The sequence below is a fragment of the Myotis yumanensis genome, unplaced genomic scaffold (genome assembly GCF_028538775.1).
Source record: "Myotis yumanensis isolate MYYU_CA2020_CCGP unplaced genomic scaffold, mMyoYum1.0.hap1 SCAF_1, whole genome shotgun sequence".
Taxonomy (NCBI): Eukaryota; Metazoa; Chordata; class Mammalia; order Chiroptera; family Vespertilionidae; genus Myotis; species Myotis yumanensis.
In genome coordinates this window covers 61,887,559-61,911,232 of record NW_027223752.1, presented here as the reverse complement: position 1 = coordinate 61,911,232, position 23,674 = coordinate 61,887,559, and the positions used below count along the sequence as shown (strand labels likewise).

At 39.5% G+C, this 23,674-nt stretch overlaps 1 protein-coding gene across 4 annotated transcripts in view; it reads right to left on the bottom strand.

Annotated features, from left to right (window-relative positions):
* The window catches only part of ATOSA (atos homolog A), an 80,501-nt gene extending 57,726 nt beyond the window's left edge, over positions 1-22,775 (bottom strand). The window contains exons 1-2 of one of the 4 annotated variants that reach the window (XM_070422553.1): positions 22,725-22,775; positions 22,131-22,244 (exon numbers count right to left, since the gene is read on the bottom strand). In XM_070422553.1, the coding sequence (XP_070278654.1) occupies positions 22,131-22,146 (16 nt within the window). In that variant the 5' untranslated portion in view covers positions 22,147-22,244; positions 22,725-22,775. Of the gene's footprint in view, positions 1-22,130; positions 22,575-22,603; positions 22,684-22,724 lie in introns of those variants that run through there. The other 3 variants (XM_070422576.1, XM_070422564.1, XM_070422544.1) reach the window with 3 other exon arrangements.
* Positions 22,776-23,674: the final 899 nt, after the last annotated feature.

The following is a 23,674-nucleotide window of genomic DNA, read 5'->3' as shown; positions in this document are numbered from 1 at the left end:
TTAGCCTTTTATTATATAGGATACTATTTGGTTTGGTTTTGCAACTATGGGAGGTAAATAGAACAAGCATCATTATTCACAGTGTTCGAATAAGAAAATCAGCTCTAAAGGTCTGTTTACTTACGAAATACAACTAGAAGACAAAGGAAATAAAATTTTTGGATGAATAACTTTATAATTCAAAATTAACCTCTTCCTATATCTTTCAAAAAAGGAATAATATATAATCTCTAAATTGTTTTGGAATATTTTGAGTTATAATCCATAAACTTTTAAATTAAAGGCTAATGAAATCCTATATCTACAATCTAAAACTATTGGTTAACAGCATATACAAAGAGAATTTCCAGAAAAAATATTAAATTTTGTCAGAAACATAATTATAAGTGAATAACATGCACTCTAAGAGACATGCCATCTTCAAAAGTAAAACCCAACCAAGAGGTTTATTTAGTGAAATGCTTCCAATGTGCTGCCAGTTTTCCAATAAATTTCAAAATGACACTTTATGTAATCCTGAAAAATGCTTGCTTTTCCCTTGTTTGTTCATCTTGGTACATACAAAGCTGTAAATGAATGTGCTATAACATATCGACACATTATCTACGTTGTAGATCTCAAGAGCCTACAAGTTAGGAATCTGAATAATATGAAATTCTATACTAAATACTAGTCCCAGATTCTTATTTCTCCACCCCCAGCCATGAAAAAACCCCATACATTCCCTGTACCCCACCTAACATGGTCATAACTGTGTTCTTCAAACAACCAGCTCAAGAAATATAAATTACTCATATTATCGTAATGTAATGGAATAAATAGGAAAGCAGATCTTTTATGAGTTTTTTTAAACTACATATTTCAAATACAAAATGGAATAATTTAAAATATCAATTGTTTCATGTCATGTATGCTCTCTTTTAGAGACAAGTAATTGAAAACTATCTACTTTTAAGATACTTTAGAGATAATCATTCTAGATTAGATACTTTCTAAACAAAAAGAAATATTGCTATAAAAAAAAGGCCATCAAAGGTAATGATTAAATAACTATTGTATGTGTAAGGCCTATGGGCCAGGTATGGTGCTAATCTCTCTACTACCCATCCTCTGACCCTGTGGTAGCTACTACTGTCTTATTCCTTGCCCAAGTAACCAGAACTAAGTGGGCAAATCCAGGGTTCAAATGTAGGTCTTCCAAAACCTAATGTGCATGCTCTTAACCACTACTGTCCTTTCCTAACAATGTCTTTCTTATATACATTTCCATAAGGCAAATGTGGCCTCACACAAAAATAAAGTTTACATGCAGAAATCTCAAGTCAACATTTCCCAATTATTACTTACTCAATAACCAACACTATAGCCCATTACACCTCAAAACTGTCATACTAATACTACAGGAAAACGGGACTGCTAAATAGGGGAGCCAGACTGTAGCTGTACTGTGATCACTACATGACACAATAAAAGATTCAGTCTGTAAAACTTCAGTATTTTATGCTCAGAGATCACATACCTAATCCAGACAAGGTAAAGGGAGTAGAAAAGGGCACTAGACCAGGAACCACAGATCTGGGTTCTAATCTAAACTCTATCTCTCATCAGCCTTGTGATCTTAAGCACTTCTCTGAAATTGCTCAAATTTTACGTCAGTATTTTTTGTTTTTTGCCTGCAATGTTGATATGTTGTAAGAATCAAATAAGATAGGATAAAGTTATTTGAAAACAGCAAAGTGCTATACCAATAGGATTATTGTCATCCCTGGTGGTCTTCTAGGGGATAGAAATATAAACATGTTTGTACAAAATCCAACTCATTACTGGAAATGATCCCTTCAAGTAGTAGGTCATAATGGAGAAGAGACAGGTAGTCTAGGGCTCAAGTTCTTTCCACTTAACAAGCTGTGCTATCAAATTATTTAACCAAAGTCCTAGCCTGGTAGCTCAGGTGGTTAGAGCATCATCCTGATACACCAAGGTTTTGGGTTTGATCCTTGGTCAGGGCATATACAAGAATCAACCAATAAATACATAAATAAGTGGGAACAACAAATCTCTCCCCCCCCATCCTCCCCCCCCCCCCGCTTCTTCTGTCTCTAAAAATCAATCAATAAAAAATTATTTAACCTATCTGAATCTATTTCTTCATCTATAAAGTGGGAATAATGATTTCTCTAAGAGGTATAAACCATCTAGCTGAGTACTTGGCTCTCAAGCAATTTAGGTTTCCTCTTTTCCTGTGCAAACAGCAGATCTACAGGATGTTAATAAATGTGACTGTGCATGTGTGTACACACACACGTAGTATTCACACCCACTCCAACAAATAAAGGGCAATCCATTAGCAGTATCCCATATTAATAACAATGGGGATGAAATTTAAATCTTGACTACCAAAGAATGATTTTTATGACACTGATATTTTTAAAGCTTCTTAAATATGTCACATTTAACAACACATTTCACAGCTGAATAGCTAATTTGCAAGAAAGACTAAACAACAGCTAAAATTTAACATTGTTACCAATTTTGGAAATTAGGGAAATTTATTGTTTTTCTCATTAAATCACTTTTTTTAAAAAAATTACTTTATTTTAAAAAAAATCACTTTTTATTCAAAAACAAAATGTTATGGCGTTAGGTCAGTATTGGGATAAATTCAGCCATAATAAAGTACATTAATTTCCACTCCCATGGAGATTCCTAGCAATCATTATTGCTGAAATTACTCAGTGATTTGTATTCATTATGGCATGGCACAAATAAACCAAGTGGCCAAACAGAGTCCAAGAATACTGTGTTTCTAAGAGCTAAAACACTTCTTCATTTTTAAATATTAAAAAGTACCTAAGAGTCTTAATTGGGGTTCTCATCTTTCAAAAGATTTGGGTTATAATGACCTAGATTAGTTCCAGGAGCAGAGCCCTGTTTACAAAATCTAAGATCTTGGAGAGAAGAAAATGTTCTAGCCTGTTTTTTTGGCATCGTTCAGACTACATTGTTTAAAATGAGCTAGAACAGGGGTTATTTATAATCTAAGCTACTGGACAAACACTTTGTCTAATAATATCTTGTACACACACAAGTCAAGATCAGGTACAAGAATTCACTTCTAATTGCCTACATACTTAGCCTTTATAAATTAATATCACCACTATTACATAAAATGTGTGCCAAGATGCACATGGGTTTCCCTTGACCTATACCCATATTCATTTAAAGACATGTTCTGGGATATTGTTAATCTCCTGCTAGTAAAAAATGGTATGTTTGATTGACTCATAATCTAGAACCAATCATGAATATTTTTATTTTGATTTAAAAAAATGTTTTACTAAAAGTATTCCCATGGAGATAATGTATACTACATTTACCTGTACATTAGATCATTGTAAGTTTGTGAAATAAGACTTTTTAGAGCCCTGACCAGTTTGCTAAGTGGTTAGACTCGCAGCGGTTCTCCACCTGTGGGTCACGACCCCTTTGGCAGTAGAACGACCCTTTCATAGGGGTCGCCTAAGGCCATCCTGCATATCAGATATTTACATATGATTCATAACAGTAGCAACATTACAGTTATAAAGTAGCAACAAAAATAATTTTATGGTTGGGTCACAATATGAGGAACTGTATTTAAAGGGCCAGAAGGTTGAGAACCACTGGGTCAGAGTGTCAACCTGGGGACTGAAAAGTCACAGGTTTGATTCCCGGTCAAGGGCATGTACCTCAGTTGTGGGTTCATCCCTGGTCAGGGCACATGCAGAAGTCAACTAAAATGCAGGAGGCAACAAATTGATGTGTCTCTCTCATGTCGATATATCTCTCTCTTTCTCCCCCCCCTTCCCTCCCTTTCACTCTGTCTTAAAATCAATGGAATAAATATCCTTGGGTGAGAATCTTAAAAAAAGAAAAGAATATTTTGTAGATGAAGAGCTTAAGGCAGCTGGTGGGTTTACCTGTCAATTCCAAGTCTTGTGTCATTTTTTTCCCACAACTACCTATTACTGATAGATCTCATAACCTCTACAAATTATGCCAATAGTCATTCATACACATGACAAATTTGGCATTTTAAATCTTGGAGAATTTTAGCAGAAATCTGAAAAAGTAAACCAGTTGTGTAGAATTAAGTAAACCTCATGTAGCTTTAAGAAAGACTCAATTAGCCTGGCTGGCGTGGCTCAGTGGCTGAGCAGCAACCTATGAACCAGGAGGTCTCGGTTCAATTCCTGGTCAGGGCACATGCCCAGGTTGCAGGAGGCAGACAATCAATGATTCTCTCTCATCATTAATGTTTCTCTCTCCCTCCCTCCCTGGCCCTTCTTCCCTGAAGTTAATAAAAAAAAAAAAAAAGACTCAATCATTAAGTCCCTGAAATTTTAATACTCTGCTTGCTTGCATTTTTAAAATTTGCTAATCTCAGACTATTTCATATAGTCTTGTTTCTAAATGATACGACTAAACTCTTCTTGCTATCTATAACACCTAAAACTCCAACATACATACCTACAACTGAATTAGTTTCCCTCTGAAGAAGATTCAACATTATTTCACTCCCAATCCTCTAAGCTAACAAACTTTGGAGAGAGAAAAATAGCCACTGGTTATGTGTTTATTAAGTGCCTGGCACAACCACTTTACTCAGGTTATGTCATTATAAAAAAAAACTATAAAATAAATGGCATTATTATCTCAATTTTAACCAGTGAGGAAATGAAGCCCAGAGAAGTTAGGTACGTAGAGGTGACAAAACAGGACTTAAACCCAGGTCTTTCTAGTTCTAAATACTAAAACAATCTGTAGGATTAAATGTGCTATGAAATTAACTTAAAGTGTTGGGACTATTATTTCATTTTTAAATAAAATAGGAAAAAGACGTGCCACCATTGCATGAGCAAGATTGAGTTAAGACTATTATTTTGGGAGAGAGAGAGTGCTGCTATGGGCAGCAACATCAATTTTTTTTTGTAGTTGTGGGCAGTCAAAAAATAATTTTTTAAATCCTTTCCCAAGGATATGTTTTTCACTGATTCTAGAGAAAGGGGAAGAGAGAGAGAAAAAACACACATTGATATGAAAGCGAAACACTGATTGGCCACCTCCTGCATGCCCCCTACTGGGGATGGAACCTTGACCAGGAATCGAACCCGAGACCCTCTGGTGCTCGGGACAACACTCTAACCAACTGAGCCACAGCAGCCAGGGTGGCAGGCAAAGAAAATGTAAAGCCACTGCTCCATTTGATACTGTCTCTCAGTTACCACCATCCCCTACAATGTCCCCCAATAGGTATTTGTTCTACTTGATCACATTCAACCAACATGGGCTTTGGAAGCATATACTCAAGGTTGGTATTTTTATTTTATTAAATAGAGTTTGATAAAGAAGTAGTTGCTAGACATTTGCAACCAGAATTCACACACCTCACAGGCTGCCATAACTGAGTCCTACAAACCTTTCTTAACTACACTTCCAGGGTCACAGATGTGTAGATTCCAAAGGAATGTACCTATTGAGTAGACCTTTTTGTGTAGAGGGAGACAGTTTTCTTTTTCCTCATACAAATGCTACAGTCAATCCATCAAAGCTCTCCATTTTCAACACAATTTCGGTTTATACAATCATTTCACCCAGCAGGTCAGTGGAAAGTACTTGTGATTTGAATGTCTCAAGTAGTTTCTAACCTTTTAGGCCAGGAAGGTTTCAGCTGCATGGCCTAGAGGGGAAAATCGAGAAAGCCTCAGGAAGGGAGCACCTCATTTGAAACCTGCACTGACTGAGAATAAATTTCCATTCCTCATTCTCAAAACAGAACACACACACACACACACACACACACACACACACACACTCAAACCAAAAACGTGTGAGACCACCACAAATAGAAAAGAAGAGTGGAATGTAGGAGTTCTACAAGTCTGCGCAGGCCCTCTGAGACTCTTTTCCTCTTGGGTTACTTTCCCTACTCCCCACCTGTGCCTCTTCCAAACAGCACATGGAAACTTCCAGTCCTGATTTGCCTGTTGACTCTGGAAAAAAAAGTCAGGAAAGACTGTATTTGGCTACAAGTTCCAGAGGCCAGAGGCCGTGTTAGTCCTCACTCATCATTTTATTTCCAGCACGTACTAGACATTAACTGGGGAACAATGTTAAAATATAACCACCTCGCCTTTGTTTCTTTCAAGTTCTTTGAGGAAGGCTGGATGACCATGATGTCGCTTTTGCTGCCAGAGCCTACAGGTATTGTGCTCTGTGCTCTTGCTAGAGGTAAAGTAGTACAGAAAATATTCAAACGGCCTACAGGAAATTTGAGTTTTATTTCTGTAGTTGGACAGATTCCTTCTTTTCTCTGGGCTTTATGTTTTCTCAACTGTAAAAATGAAAGAGACAACCTCTGAGGACCTTTCCTACTCTGATTTCTAGCAATAGCATGATTTTGAGAGAAATTTCAGAATAATAAAAGCATTTTCATGTCTTGAGCTCTTCAGGATGGAATTTAATCTGTACCACCATGTAACCTAGGATTTTTTTTTTTTAATTGCTAGCCATTCAGAATCCCCTGGCAGGTACCTGAACCTGCAAGATAAGCTGCACGAAAAAGCACAGGCTAGGGTTGTTATATGCTGGACTAATAATATGCCCCCAGAACCAGTATTCAATCAACACATTATTACAAAGATTTGAATACACTTCCTCAAAGACACAGGCATGTTCCTTATCCTAACTTCTGAATAGCGAGTATACCAACTTAAGAAGAATACACATTCCCAGGGATACAATTTGTAAGAAAGGCGTTATAAATGATGGACTGAAAGTTTTCCTGCTCTGTGCTCTTTCTACTACAATACACTGAACAAACCTCTCCTATAGCCAAAACATTTTGTTTCTTGAAGCTTTGGTGTGATGTATTTACCTGATTGGATAAGAGAGAAGATATGAGTTCATTCTTAATACAGCTAGGAAAGTTTATCAGTATTGTGGGGATCTCCTTGCTCTCATAACACATGTAAGCTTGGAAAGCACAAGAGCCGCTAATCCCAGAGTTTATTACATTTTTGCTAGCAATTATCTGGAATGAGGGAAGGAATCTCTAACTTCATCCTGTTTTCCTCCCCTGTATTTATTATAATACATGGATACTTTATAATAAATAGTGCAATTTATGACTCTGACAAAAGAGTATCATAAAACAACAGCTATGGTATTGTATGCTATGTTAATATTCCCAAGATTTTCATAAAAGGAAACACTAATCTCTCATATATTACAAAGAATGGTAGCAAAGGGAAAACAGAGAAACAACCCCTCCAATTCACATTAGTTTACATGCTATCCCTTGAACGTCTTAATTGTTCAGAATGTCCTCTCTTCCAGACCTTTCCCTCTCAATCTCTATAAATTTTCATCTATCCAAATCATACCTACCTTTTAAGCTTAATCCAGCTGCTGCCTCTGCCTGGAAATTAATCACCCCACTGTAATTAATAATTCCCTATGAACTTGATAGTAGACATTATTCTAACCATTTATTCAGTTATCAAATGCCTTGCATTATGTTTTGTTGTTAATCCTCAGCTGAGGATATTTTTCCCATTGATTTTTTTAAGGGACTGGAAAGAGGAGAGAGGGAAGAGAGAGAGAAAAACATTAATGCGAGTGAGAGAGACAATGATTGGTTGCCTCCCGCACATGACCCAACTGGGCTAGGATTGAACCTGCAACTCTGACCAGGAATTGAATCCGGCACCCTTTGGTGCATGGGCCAACACTCCAACCACTGAGCCACACCGGCCAGGGCTGTGTTGCATTACGTTTGTGTAGTTATCTCATTTGATCCTCAAATAACCTTGAAAAATGGGCATAAATATACCCATCTAGAAACAAAAACCAAGACTAGAGAATCAATTCCTTATGTTACAAAACCAACAAAGAACAGAAAAAGAATGTATAATCTTTCCAGTCATAATAACTTTATGCTGTACTGCAAAGATGCTAGAATGCATGCAAGCATTCATTTAACAATATTTACTGAGCAGCTACTGACTACTAGGCACCAGTCCACACATGGGGAAACACCAGTGAACAAATGTCACTATGTTCTTGTCCTCATGAAGCTTACTTTCTTATTGGGGAGGGGGAAAAAAGCAAATAAATAAATATAGAACATCAGGTTAAGCAGTGAGAAGGAGCCTAAAGAAGAGGAATGCAGAGTAGAGAGAAGAGCTACACTCTTTTTTGATAGGATGATCAGGGAAGGCTTCTTTGCAGAGGTGACAACCTGGCAGAAAGTCAAATGAAATAAAGGACGCAGTCATGAGACTTGTATTCCAAAAGAGGACAGCAAATGCAAAGGCCCCACCTCGTCCATGTGTTTGTGGTGACTGATGAACAGCGAGATCAATGTGCCCAAAAGGCAAGTGCAGGGAACCTTGGAGTACTAAGGACTGAGGTCTTAGCCTGACCTGTTCGGATTAAAAATACAATTCTCCCAATTCAAAAGAATATTGAAATTTCATCAATACTTTTTCTCTTAAATCCACTTTGTCCAAGTAATCTATTAAAAAGTTACATAGCGTAAGGGGAAAACTGCTAAACTCTTAATTATCAAATTTACATGGCCTAATGGTTTTTGTTGGTTTTTTGTTTTGTTTTTTGCTAAAGGAAGTACTTTTACTTCTACCTTTTGCTCTCACAGCGTACCCTAAAACCTTTCTAAATGTTGCCCAACAAGAGCCTAACTCCATTTCTGTAATAGGAAGCAACTTACTTCCTTAAAAGGCAATGTGACTGAAGAGGACATTGGGATGACTAGGGAAATGTGGATGTAAACTGCGTATTGGGTACCGGTATTGCGTCAGGGCTAGATCTCTTGCCGGTGATAACTGAGTTGCAGGTCTGCAGGAGAAAGTTCTTACTGTTAGGAGATACCGGCATGGTGTGATGATAAACGTTCAACAGCTGGCTCCAGAGGGGAAAAACCCTGGTTTGCTGCAGTGTCAATTTCCATGGGAGAGTAAATATTGCCACATAGCAGACATCAGGCAACCAACCTGATGTCAGAGTTGGGAAGAAATTTACAAAATCAGCTTCATGTGCTGATGCCAGCAAGCTCCGTGTACACGGGATTGAAGTGTCGTGATGTCTGCAACATACTCTCAAATTATAAAAACAAATAATAAAAAACATAAGAAATCCTTATCGCTGCCCAGCTAATCTACCCATCTACCTACCTATCAAGTAAGAGATAAAACAAAAGCGGTAAAATGTTATCAATCAATCTATGTAAAGGTATTTGGATGTTACTTGTGGGATTCCAACTTTTCTGTGGGTTTGCAATTTTAAAAAACTGGATATAAATTAAATTGTGGAGGAAACAAAGTAGGGAAGCTTAAAAAAACCCTTATGGCTAATTCTTTTGTAAAATGAATAAATGAGAATTTCTTGTGTATCAGTATCCTTTCATCAAGTGTACCAAATATGATATGGAGCTTTAACCTAAAGTTACTTTAAAAACCAAACCTCAAGAGCCAAAAGGCAATTTGCCAATAGTAAGTCCTAAAGTTACACATTCTCTTACTATTATAAATTTAAGTAGAAATGACCCATTATCATGTGACAAACCATGATATCTCTTCACAAAAGAAAATTGGTGATTTGGTTAAAAAATGTAAAAAAAAATTTCAAGATAAAAGTTTTAAATGGCCTGATTTCAGATATTGATACCAGATTTTAATTCCATTCAATAATATATAAGTTTGATAAGTGGGAAAATAAAAAAAAGGAAATTCTATATTAATTTAAAATGTTAATTCCCAACTACAAATTGGTTGTGCTCCCAAAAGGGTAAGTTTTTAAGTAAATAATGGTCATACTTAGAATTAATATTATTAGTTATAAATAATGTGAGTTATGATTAGATTCCTAGACTAGTCTAGCAAACTTTCTGAACCTATAATGGCCATTACGGAACAAGTCTAAATCCTAAGTCACAGAAGCTGAAGGGCCATGCTCCAAGCCCTGAATCAATCCTAGCTAATGTTCTGAAATAAAGGAAAAAGCAATTTTGGGCCCTATCTCACTGCTCTAATATTTTCCATCAACCTCCTTCTGGAGTCCACCCCGCCCCAATCTTTCTGCTCTAGTGCTGCTCTCGGTGCTCATTACAGCACGTTATTGCCCAGAAATAGTTGGTGTGCTCCAATTACCTACTTTCCCTCCCCCGTTGCATGCACATTCCAGAGGTCTAATGCTGGATTTTATATTGATTTCAGAGAGGAAGGGAGAGGAAGAGAGAGATAGAAACATCCATGATGAGAGAGAGTCATCGATCAGCTGCCTTCTGCATGCCCCCTATGCGGATTGAGCCTGCAACCTGGGCATATGTCCCAGACTGGAATTGAACCCGAGACCTTTCAGTCCACAGGCCAACCTCTATCCACGGAGCCAAGCCAGCTAGGGAAAATGCTGGTTTTCTGTTCCTCTGGTTATATATTGCAGAATATGTTTCAGAGGGACACAACAGTGTCTGTTGATCTCTTATGCTTGTTTTGACCAGCCTTCCCAACAGAGCATTGAAGCACTCATTTTCTCTGGCAGGTACAAGAATGAGTCCTGTGGCAACCTCTATCCCCGCTGAAGCAGGTCATAAGACCCTCACATGAGAGGTAACCTCCTTCTACCCAGAGGAAACTGAATAAACTGGTCTTGCTAAGTTTTCCCCAGTTTACTACCCTTAGCTTACAGCTGTGGGCAAACTATGGCCCTCGGGCCTGTTTGAAATGAATAAAACTAAAAAAAAAAAAGACCGTACCCTTTTATGTAATGATGTTTACTTTGAATTTATATTAGTTCACACAAACACTCCATCCATGCTTTTGTTCCGGCCCTCCGGTCCAGTTTAAGAACCCATTGTGGCCCTTGAGTCAAAAAGTTTGCCCACCCCTGGATCACACTTTCCCACAACTTGCCAACCTTCCTCAAACCTAGTATAAAAACAGTCTGGTTTACCCATTTCATTAGATCTTCATTTCCTTATAAAGGCTAAATAAATTGCATGCTTTTCAGTTAGAAAAAAGAAGAAGAAGAAAAGAAGAAACAAAAAGAAAGACTCATTTTCTCAGTTGTGTATCCTTGGAAGTAAAACCCTACCCTGTGCGACGTATATTCTAGGTGTTAAACCATGGGTTCTCAGTCTCTCCCACAATCCTTAAGGTTGATGGTGTTAGAACAAAAAGAACTGAAGCCCTGGCCAGGTGCTCAGTGGTTAGAGTGTTGGTCCAGGTTGCGGGTTCGATTCCCAGCCCTGGTCGGGGCATGTGCAGGAGGCAACCAGTCTATGTGTCTCTCCCACATCAATGTCTCTCTTTCTCTCTCTCTCTCTCTCTCTCTCTCTCTCCATCCCTCTCCCTTCCACTCTCTCTCTAAAGATCAAATGGGGAAAAATAAAAGAACTGAAGTTCAGACAGGCTATATAATTTCCTCAAGGTCATCTAGCTGGTAAGTGCTGAAGTTAGAATTTCTAAGTCTGACTGTAAAGCCTAAACTCTTCCTGCATTACAGCATGCTACTAAGAAGGACTCCTTTGAGCTAATTTTATACCAAAGTATAACCTTCAATAGTCCTCAAATATGTGTAACTAAAATATACATTTATTAATCTAAGTGAATTTCTAGTTGGTATAATGTTAGGACAACAAAGGAAACCTTTAAAAATAATGAAAATTAGGCACTGTGTGAATGGGTATTTTTAGACAGAGGGCCCCATCTAAGATGTAAGTGGCAGGACTTGGAAGCGTCTGCCCTCTGCTCATCTATATAAACATTCCTGCCCATAGGTAAGCTAGTCAACATATATACAGCACTTCACAGCTTACGGAGTTCTCTGACACATTATCTCACCTGAAGCTCTGAAGCAACAATATGAACAAATACATATCCAGCAACTCCTAAGCGCCCACAACGCATCCACATGCATAAGGCTACCTGCTAGGTGAGGGGAATACAGATGTGAAAAAGAGACAAGGTCCCAGGCCTCATAGAACTTAAAAGTCTGGTCTGGAGACAGACAATGAACAAAGGGAGAAAAGTTACAAGATGTGGTAAACGCTATGAAAAAAAACAAACAAGACTGCTGAGACACAGAACAAAGGACATCTAATTTAATAAGTAATGATAGCATCTTACATTAATTGAGCACACTAGATAGGGTAGTCAGAAAAAGCCTTTCTGAAAAATGACATTTAAGCCAAGATCAGAATAACAAAGGGTTACCAATGTGATGACTGGAGAGAAAGGCTTTTAGGCAGAAGGAATAGTGCATATATGGCCCTGAAAAGTCATCAAAAACCTAAAAGGTAGCCAGTGGAGCTAGGCCTAGTGAACAAGGGGAAGAGATGCAAAAGGCCTTCTTGTAATTTTACAGGATGAGTATCTTCTATATGGACAGAAAATATGAGAAAACGCAACTCAGATTATTGCTAGGTGTCTTTGGTATTAAACCTGGACTACTGTCTAATATTTTTACTGGCTACTGCCATTTTTACCCAGTCCATCCTATTTCAGTTCAGTAAGAAAGTCTGACATAATCAAGAAACTATTCCGAGGCTGGCCAGCATGCATGGCTCAGTGGTTGAGTGTCAACCTATGAACCAAGAGGTCACGGTTTGATTCCCAGTCATTGCGGGCTCGGTCCCCAGTGTGGGATGTGCGGAGGCAGCTGATCAATGTTTCTCTCTCTTTTTTAAAAAATATATTTTATTGATTTTTTTTACAGAGAAGGGAGAGGGATAGAGAGCCAGAAACATCGATGAGAGAGATCAATCAGCTGCCTCCTGCACGCCCCGCACTGGGGATGTGCCCGCAACCAAGGTACATGCCCCCCGACTGGAATCGAACCCGGGACCCTTGAGTCCGCAGGCCGACGCTCTATCCACTGAGCCAAACCGGTTCGGCAATGTTTCTCTCTTATCATTGACCTCTCTCTCTCTCTCTCTCTCTCTCTCTCTCTTTCTCTCTCTCTCTCTCTCTTTTTCTCTCTCTCTCTCTCTCCCCCTTCCTCTCTGAAATCAATAAAAATATATTTTTTTAAAAAAGGAATTATTCAGAGTTTTCACCCATTTAAGCAAAGACAGAAATAACCACTGACAAATTGACTTTCACTTACCTACCGAGAAAAATACTATTTTCAGGCACTACAATTTTGATTTTTTTATTACAAGAAATATCGGTATTAAGTTATTCTAAGTTTAATATTCCCTCAGTTTTTAACATCCTTAGCCTCAAATGGCAGGCAAAAACACAAAACAAGGAGCCTCTATGTCAATTCTTCTAGTATCTGAATCTCAGAAGTTGTATCAAACCAACAATTATTTGACAGCTACTGATATGTCAAGACCCATCAATGTAAATGGATGACAGATCAATAGCAGACAGGTTTTGATTTGAGATTACAGTGCATATGCAAAGCACGCATAGCTCAATTAACGCCTTTCTTTTGTCCTCCCCTGCTTTCCTACATGACTGACTTCTTAATTTAGAATACGTCCAATAATAGCAGTTCACCTTTGAATGTTTACCATATGCTAGCCACTATTCTAAGCACATTACATACGTTAATTTATTTAACCTTCAAAATTACCCAAAGAAAAAGTACTCTTACTTCTCCCACTGTAAGGAGGAAGAAGCGGTAAAACAGAAAATAAGGAGCTTTACAAGACCGTAATATTTACCAAATCGGTTTGAGTTTTCCTCAAGCCTATTTTTAAACCAATTTGGTCCCAATATTTTATAATATTTTAACAAAATTTGCTGCTCCCAATCAGAGGGTTAACAGCACTATTGGAGCTTACATCAAATCTGGGCCAACCTTCTTATTAGCTGTTTAACAAAGGGTAAGTTACTAAACTTTCTGTGACTTGGTTTCATTTATCGAGATGACAATAACATCTACCTACTTCCTTGAGGAACTGTGAGGATTAAATGAGTTACATATGCAAACTAACTGGAACAGTGCCTGGCACATAGCATGGACAGTTTTAGCTGTTATTATCAATATAACCACCACATCTCCACCTGGGAAGTTAGCAAAAGGCTACTCTATTTAATCTAGTCAACACTTCTTTTCTTTTCTATCAACATCTATCATTTGTATTGTTTGATTTACACTGGCTAACAATGAACTATTCTTAGCAAGTAAGCAACGCAGCTAATTCCCTTGCTGTTTTTTTTCTAATCCTTACCACTTCTTTCCTCCTAGTTCAGTTGTCCAGGAAGGGACTGTTTGAGGGTAACAGGGTTGCATTAAATGATGGATAAGTTCATAAGCCACTGCACTACTAAGGCTAAAGCTAAATTAGTAATATAATCAGAAAGTCCATTTGGGCTGCTATAACAAAGTATCATAAACTAGGTGGCTGAATAGACACTTCTCCAAAGAGGACATACAGATGGCTAACAGACATATGAAAAGATGATCAATGTCACTAATCATCAGAGAGATGCAGCTTAAAACCAGAATGGCTGTCAAAATAAATCAACAAACAAATGTTGGTAAGGATGCTGAGAACATGAATCCTCATGCATTGTTGGTGGGAATGCAGACTGGTGCAGCCACTGTGGACAGAAAATATATCTTCAAAAAATTAAAAATGAAACTGCCTTATGACCTAGTGATTCCACTTCTGGGAATATATCTGAAGAAACCCAAAACACTAATTTGAAAGGATATATGCACCCCTGTGTTCACTGCAGCATTATTTACAATAGCCAAGATCTGGAAGCAACCCAAGTGTCTATCAATGGATGAGTGGATAAAAAAGCTGTGGTACATTTACACAATGAAACACTACTCAGCCGTGAAATAAAGAAGGAAATCTTACCCTTTTGTGACAGCATGGATGGACCTGGAGAGCATTATGCTGAGTGAAATGAGCCAGTCAGAGAAAGACAAGTACCATATGATTTCACTCATATGTAGAATCTACTGAACAAAATAAACTAAAGAACAAAATAGAAACAGACTCATAGATAGAGAACAGACTGATAGCTGTCAGAGGGGAAGGGGAGTAACGGGGCTGGGTGAAAAAGGTAAAGGGATTAAGAAGAAACAAAAAATAGGCCCTGGCCAGTGTGGCTCATTTGGTTGATGCACCAAAAGGTGGCAGGTTTGATTCTGATCAGAGTACATACCCAGGGCCGGTACTAGTCGGAGAGCACGCAGGAGGCAACGGATCACACTGATGTTTCTCTCTTCTCTCTCTCTCTCTCCCCCCCCCCCTTTCCTCTCTCTAAAATCAATATAAAAAACAAACAAAAAACCCGAATAAATACAGACAATACTATGGTGATTACTAGAGGGAAAGGGGAGAAGGATAGAAAAGGGTAAAGGGGATAAATGGTGACGGAAGGAGACGTGACCCTGGGTGGTGAACACACAATACAATATACAGATGATGTATTCTAGAATCACACACTTGAAACTTACATAATTTTATTAACCAATGTCACCACAATAAATTCAATAAAAAATAAAATAAATTAAAAAAAAAGAAATAAAAAACATGAGGTAGTTTATAAACAACAGAAGTTTATTTCTTACAGTTCTAGAGGCTGGGAAATCTAAGATCAAGGCACTAGCAGATCTGGCTTCCTCATCCATGATAGTCAGTCTTTTCACTAAAACCTCAGACAGTGGAATGGGAGAGGGAGTTTTCTTGGGCCTCTTTTATAAACTAACACAGCGCTCCTTTCAGTTTTAACCTCAAAAAAGTAAAATTGTTTGGTATTTTGCTTGTGGAACACGCTTTGCACCAAAAGCTTCAACTTAAGATCATAAATGGCCTACAATGTGTTCAAATATGAGTTGAAACACAGTATGTTTAAATTATTTATTGACGATTTACTAGATTTTATAGGGCTTCATCTTTCATAACAGTTAATAAGCTCAGATAACACTCTTAGAAATGGCTAATGAAAAAACTGTTTCTAATCAAAACATAAAGCATAGCAAATTGATATTTATATTTTAAACTAGAGGCCCGGTGCACGAAATTCATGCACTGGAGGGAGGGGGGTCCCTCAGCCCAGCTTGTGCCCTCTCACAGTCTGGGACCCCTCGGGGGATGTCCGCCTGCCAGCTTAGGCCCGATACCCCCAGGGATCGGGTCTAAGCCGGCAATCAGACATCCCTCTCACAGTCCAGGGCTCTTGCAGTCCTGGACACCTCACTCCTTACCACCTACTTTCAGCAGAGGCGGGAGAGGCTCCCACCACTGCCACTGCGCTCACCAGCCGTAAGCCTGGCTTCTGGCTGAGCAGTGCTCCCCCTGTGGGAGCGCACTGACCACCAGGGGGCAGCTCCTGCGTTGAGCGTCTGCCCCCTGGTGGTTAGTGTGTGTAATAGCAACAGTCATTCTGCCATTTGGCTGATTTGCATATTAGGGCTTATTATATAGGATTAAAAAGATGCTGGTTCTACTTAGATTATTGTACAATACCATAAGCTTAAGACTTTGAAACTTTGGGAACATTAGAAATAACAAGGTAAGGTTATAGTCCATTATACTGAAATAAGTTTTTATAGGGAAAAAACACCACTCATTTAAAAATAAATATAATTAGAAATACCATACATTTATAGCATAACATAACCTAATGCTTTAATTACTTCGACACGAAGATCACACGTTAGACTTCTCTTGAAACACTGGACATATTCCATACATGTCTAGGACCAGGTCCAAGGTTGGCACACGAGTACAAGGTGGAGTAATGTCCCTTCACTTTCCCAGCTGCCCAGTGAACAACCTTGCAAACGCTATTCCTAGCAAGCTTGGTCCACTCAGGTCACCTCTTACATAGAGTGATTAAACTATAATTGTAATAACAAATCACATATAAAGAATAAATCACACCTATGGCAAGCATCCTTTTGTCGTTTTTATGTTTTCTCAGATAACTATGCATTAAAAGCCGATTAAATCTGCTTGAGCCTTAGCAGGTTGAACACTATGAATTTAAAACAAAACAAAATAGTGTTAGGTTATTGCACATTTGATTATTTCCTTAACTCAGTTGAGCATATTTTATAACTGACCAACATAGAAGCATCTGTAATGTCTTGTTTAACATGATCGAGGTTATCATTTAATTTATTTCTATGTACCAAACACTGTCATTTCACTGTAACAACTATGAGAAGTTGGAATTCTCCCCATTTTACAAAGAATCTGAAACTCTCAGGGATTAAGTAATTTGATGAAGATTACATAGCTAGCAAGTAATGTAACAAGGATACAAATACAAATAATTCCAAAGCCTATGCTAATAACATGAAAGAACCATCTTTGGCAGCATTGCCCAAGTAATGCTATGTAAATGCTTTAAAATATTTTTTAACACTTGGAGTGCGGGTGAATTTCCCGCCAAAATATAAGATGGCTCTGTCTTTTGGTTTTGTTCCATCCACCAAAAGGGTGGATTACAAACAAATATTTGGTAATACGCAGTTACAATCGGCCCGAGTTTACACGTTTCCCGCACTCCACCGCAAATCTATATGAACCGAGTTAAAGACGGCTCCCGCGGAGTACGCGCAATTCATGCGAGCCGACTTAACTCGTTTCCCACACTCCAAGTGTTAAGTATTTACCTGAGATAATGGTAAATACTATTGACTGTAATGAAATGTAACCACTGCATTAAACAGTAACATCTTGATTATCAGAAAGTATGGTAGAAGCTCTCCTGACTTTCACTTAACCTACTAGCAAGATTGACCAATGCTTTCCCCCTCCATAAAAGCAAACTAAAAGTCACTAATAGCTAATAGGGTACAACAGGTTTTTAGATATCATTGTTAACCTTGTTTCATTATAATGTTGATAAAAAAATAATTGATTTTTAGACGGGCCGGGGGGGGGGGGCCTTAAGGGGTGGGAGAGTGGGCACTGTCTGTGTGGAATTAACACATCCTCCCATGTCTGGGTGGGTTTCCTCCCACTTCCCAAAGATGTGCATGTGAGGTGAATGGGGTGTCTAAATGGTCCTAGACTGAGTATGGGTGTGTGTGATGCATCCTGCAATGGAAGGGCATCCTGTCCAGGGTGGTTCCCACCTCCTGCCCTGAGCTGCTGGGAAAGGATCCAGCCACCTGTGACCCTGAGCTGGAATAAGTGGGTTGGAAAACAATTATCTGCCTTGTTGTTTTATTTATTTCTTATCTTCTTTGTTTTTATTAATCTTCTTAAATATAGGTATAGCTCATTTATTTCAATGTTTAATAGAAGTGTTTTGGGTCTTTATTTAAAAGTCTGGTGATGTTTCTGTGACTAGAACTATGCCACCGGAACTTAACTTTTGTTTATTATCAATTAGCCTATGGTAATATTGGTGTTTTAAAAAATATATTTATTTTTAAAAATATATATTTTTATTGATTTCAGAGAGGAAGAGAGAGAGGGAGAAACATCAAGGATGAGAGAGAATCATTGATTGGCTGCCTCCTACATGCCCCGCACTGGGGATCAAGCCCGGAACCCAAGTATGTGCCTTGACCGGGAATTGAACTGTGATCTCCTGGTTCATAGGTCGACGCCCAACCATCTAGCCACACCAGCTGGGCTACTGGTTTTGTTACACATTGTTTTACTTTAAGTTGCCATTTCCAAGAATATATCCATGACATTAAGTGAGGACTTATTGTATTTTCTAGTTGCCTGCATGCTTTTACTTCTATTAGTAGAGTTGTATGTTTAGTATCTGGTGTTTGTTCCCAAATCTGTTTTATGCCAATCAAAATTAATTTATTTAAAATATTATATAGACCAATGAAATGAGTGCAAAAAAATAGTTATTTCAGTGAAAACTATGTTGAATGCTTTGGAGCATATTTTGATGAATATAATTTTGGTGAGCATATACTCCCTTCTCCCTCAAAACAAATTCCTATAAGACACCTATAAAATTGTGAAACATTAAAAATAATTTAAACTTTTTAAAATTTAAAAGATTCTTCCTTCAGATTGCTCTGCAAAGTCTTACTCCATGTTAAAAAATTCAAAATTAGCCCGGCCGGCGTGGCTCAGTGTTTAGGCGTCAACCTATGAACCAGGAAGTCATGGTTCCATTCCAGGTCAGGGCACATATGGGCTTGCAGGCTTGATCCCCAGTAGGGAGCACGCAGAAGGCAGCTGATCAATGATTCCCATCATTGATGTTTTTCTCTCTCTCTCCTTCTCCCTTCCTCTCTGAAATCAATAAAAAAAAATATTTTTTTAAAAAAAATCAATTAAAAAAACTTTAAAAAAATCGAAACCAGATGTTCATATGGTGTGCTTTATACAAAAAAAGAGATTATCTCTGAAAAATGGGCCCCATTTTACTCCCTAAAAGGGCCAGATCCTAAAAGATAGGTGAATAATTAAGGGTGTTATTTTTTATAATTCCTCCCTTAAAATAACTTTTTCAACTAGCCAACCATCACACCCAATCATGTAGGCATATTTAGAAACTCTCTGAAGCACAGCTGTATCTCACTAAGCAAATGTCTCAATGTTTCTACACTAGAATTCATACACTTGACTCAGATTCTGAATGAATACCCAAGGGTTCCCCTATTTACTCTCATTTTATAGAGAACTCAACGTTAAGTCTGGTGGTTATTTAGCTCTCTAGCCCAGAGATCTAAAGCCATGAAATTAAGTGGAGGCAAGAATAAGCATATGCATATTAGCAATGAAAACTGTTGACAGCATGAGAATTTAAAAATCCAATCTAAAACACAAAAATCTGCAGAAGTGGTTTAAGCTAGAGGCAAAAAAAAAAAAAATCTTATAAACTTAAAACTCTCTTTAGGGCATTTCTAGGTTATGACAGAGTTCATAGTTGAAATTCATAACAATGCCCCATTTACTATTAAAGATTAAACTACATTGATTCTATAGATCTTTTTTTAAAAAGGGCAAAGAAGCATTACTATTTTAGAGGTTTGTCCACATACCATGATTCCAATCGAAAATATTTTTGGCACTTAAAGAGTAAACTTTCAATTATCCAGAAAATTCCCTCATATAGAACAGTTTCTTAGACACCAATGTAGAAAACAAGGAATTATCACTGTCAGCTAGGTAAGTGTTGCCCATAACTGTGCCTTTCCAAATGCAGGTCAAGAAATCAATTCAATGGGTTGTGACAGCAATTTTTAAAAATAGAAATAGAACAGTAAATACAAGCCACATTGCACAAACTGACGTAAGTTTGCTTTGTGAAAAGTTTATTTCAGTATTTCTATACTACTTTGCAAAGTAAAAGACATTACTTACTCTGGTTTCTAGTCAAAAGAAATGAGCCATGGGCCTAAAGACGCAAGTAATTATTGTGAAATATAATTACAGTACCAAACTTGCAATCCCATCATTTTTACACCATAATGCTTAAGAAAGATACAATTTTAGAGAGGAAAAAATTACTTCTTCAGCAGTCTTGATGGATAAATTTATTTATTTTCCCTAATAATCTATACTAGTATAAACTAACGTTTTATTATGTTTAGTACTAGTTTTGGCAAAAACAGAGATTGTGTGAAAATATTTTTGAACTTTTTACAAGCTTAAAAGCAACTTTTAACAACAATGAAAACCCTCCAAACAAACAGCAACTTTGATTTTACTTGCTTGATTTAAAAAAAAAAAAAATTTTTTTTTTTTTTATTTATTTCAAAGAGGAAGGGAGAGGGAGAGAGAGATACAAACATCAATGATGAGAGAGAATCATTGATTGGCTGCCTCCTGCTTGTCCCTACTGGGGATCGAGCCCGCAACCCAGGCATGTGCCCTTGACTGGATCCGAACCCGGGACCCGTCAGTCCACAGGCCGATGCTCTATCCACTGAGCCAAACCAGCTAGGGCACTTGTTTTTTCTGAGATGCAATTAGTGACCTTGGTGCCATTTTTCCAAAGTCACTGATGTAATCTAAAAGTCTAAAGAAACCTGGGATTCTACACAAACAATCTGCTTAGTAGCAATATACTTACTAATACTCCATGCATAACTAGCTGATTTTAAGAAACAGCCAAACACTTTAAACTAATTTAAGCCACTAAGTTAAGTATGGCTTTCTCCATTTCTAGTGCATTTAAAAAAAAAACACACTAGCTTCGATGACTAGAAAAGAAAATTTCTCTCTCTAATCCACTTTGGAAAAAAATATGGAAAAATAACCAGTTTAATACATCTCTTTTTTTAAAATGAGCGTCTAATTCATATGAGGATAAATTAACATTTCCACACCTAAATTCTCAGATTTGGAAGGAACTTTGCCATCTAGTCCAACTCCCTACCAAATACAATAATCATCTTCTTACCATCTCTTTTGGAATCAAATCCCCATCTGACTGAAAAGCCTTCACTTCTAACTACTACTATATTAAAATCTCATCTTGATCCATGCCATTAATCAAAAGAAAACTGATAAATGAGTTTTCAGTTCCTCTGAAGTCCTTAAAAAACAGTGTATACATTATTCTCATAAGTCCTGAAAATACGGGCGTGAAAAGGAAATGACACATTTACTTATCATTAGGGATTTCAATTGCCCTAGCTGCCCATATACTGATATATTGAATAAGGCCCCGGAGTACTTTGCAAAGTTTCAGAGTTTGCCTAAGGCACAAAAATCAGCTAATGAAAGTGACACAAATAATAAATAGTATTTGTGAACTCAAACAGTCTTAAACTAAATTTTCCTCAACAGATCAAGTTCACATTCTTAAGTTGAAAAAGTTTGTAAACCTCTTTAAAACTGAAGTTAGACTGACTTTACCTCAAATGAGTAATGTAACTCTAAAATGATACCAAGTATTGTGGCAACAGTTACAAATGCTGTGCTTGACAATCTCGTTTTGGGTTACAACAGAACTTGTCTTGAAATTACTTCAGTTTTGAAGACTGCATCCTCCCATCTAGATCCTAACTGTCTCTTCCATGCCCCCTTCTCTACCTTCCCAGCTGGAATCTGTAAAGAAATAAGCAATCATATGTAATACACAAAAGGTTGGTCCTCCCATAGAATTAGGTTAACGCTTCTAAAATGGGGCATGGGGGTGAAAAGCCTACTTAAATAAGTCATTTACCTCGGTCTGGCTTCATTTTCACATCCAACGTCCACCCAGGGTGCTGTGAAATACACGTGTGGGTTCTTTCAACAGGCTCGCCGCAGATTCTTGGCTACTGCTGTTAGCAAAATGCTAAAAGAGACCACAATAAAATTAATCAGGTCCTGTTCTAACACTCAGAACTTGCAAGAAAACTACTGTTAACACTTAGGCCTCTTCTTGGCACTAACTGCGGTGACAGCACCATCGGCAGGTTTGAAAAAATCAAAACTCTTTCTGCACCGCCTCCCCCAACTCCTCCGGACCCAGCAGCCCTCTTCCCTGCCCGGTGCGCTCCAGGCCAAAGTGTCCTTCCTTGACACAGTGTCTCTGAACCAAAAGGAAGATCTATTTATAACCTGGAGGTACAGGCAAGGGGGAAAAAAAAAAAGACTCAAGCAACACAAGCTAAATAACCCCTTTGTAAACAAAAAAACAAAAAAAAAACCCACGCCGCTGGGAACAGTGGCACCTCCGCAGGGGCTGGAATAGGAATCCTCCGACCTGGTGCCTGGGCGCAGGAAACTCTGCAAACCGCCCCTGGCGCCTCCCCGAGCGCTCCGGCCGCCTCACCTGTGTAATTACCCTCAGGCTAGCCTTCCTGCGCCGCCCCGGCCAAGTTTACACAATACGAGGGCCAGAAAGCTCAGCGAGTCACCTCCCCGCGCCCCGCCCCCGTCCCAAGCGCACTCTGCGGGGCCGTCCGGGGTCCCCCCGCCCACCCAGGCTCTGCGCGGCGGAGCCCGAGGTCGCCGGGGCAGGTTCACGGCTGGGCGCTCGCCCCGCTCTGCGCAGCCGTCCCGCGCGGCCGCCCCTCCCTCGGCCCCGCCAGCCCCTCTCCCCACCGGGGAGTTGTTTTCCTGGCTCCCCCGGCCGACCTCAGCTGCCCAACTCGCTCTCTGCGGTCCCGATCCCTCCTCTTGGCACTTCTCAGCCGCTCGCGGCGACCCGCATCACACTCCCCCCGGAGACGGGAGGCTCGGAGAGGCGCAGGGCCGGCGGGAGCGGAGAGCGGCGCGCAGAGGCCCCCCGCGCTGCGTTAGGGGACCATGGGGGCCCGAGAGGACGAGTCGGACGTGGCTGCCCGGCGCCCCTGTGGCCATGCACCCCCGCCTCGGCGGCCGCCTCGCTGCTCCCCGCACTCAGCCCCTCGCTCCGCCGACGCGCGCCCGAGCCCTGCGGCCCCCCGCCGGCCCGCCTGCCCCGCGCCTCGGCCAGCTCTCCGCCTGCCTCTGCTCCGGCGCCCCGCTCCCGGTCCCCCCTGCTCGCCCAGTTCTTTCTCTGCTGTTTGCCCTGTCAAAACACTGCCCGGGTCACGTGTCCCAACAACAGCCAACCCACCGCTCGTCACTTCCTCCCCGGCGGCCTCCGCGCTGGCGCCCAGTTGTTATGGCAACGCCCCGCGCGCCCCGGGGCGCTGGTTGGAGGGGCTGGGGTGTGGGTGCAGGTGCCCCGAGGCTGGGAGGGCGCGGGGGTGGCGGCTGCGAGTGGCCGGCGGAGCCCGGGAGGCCGGAGCGGCTCGA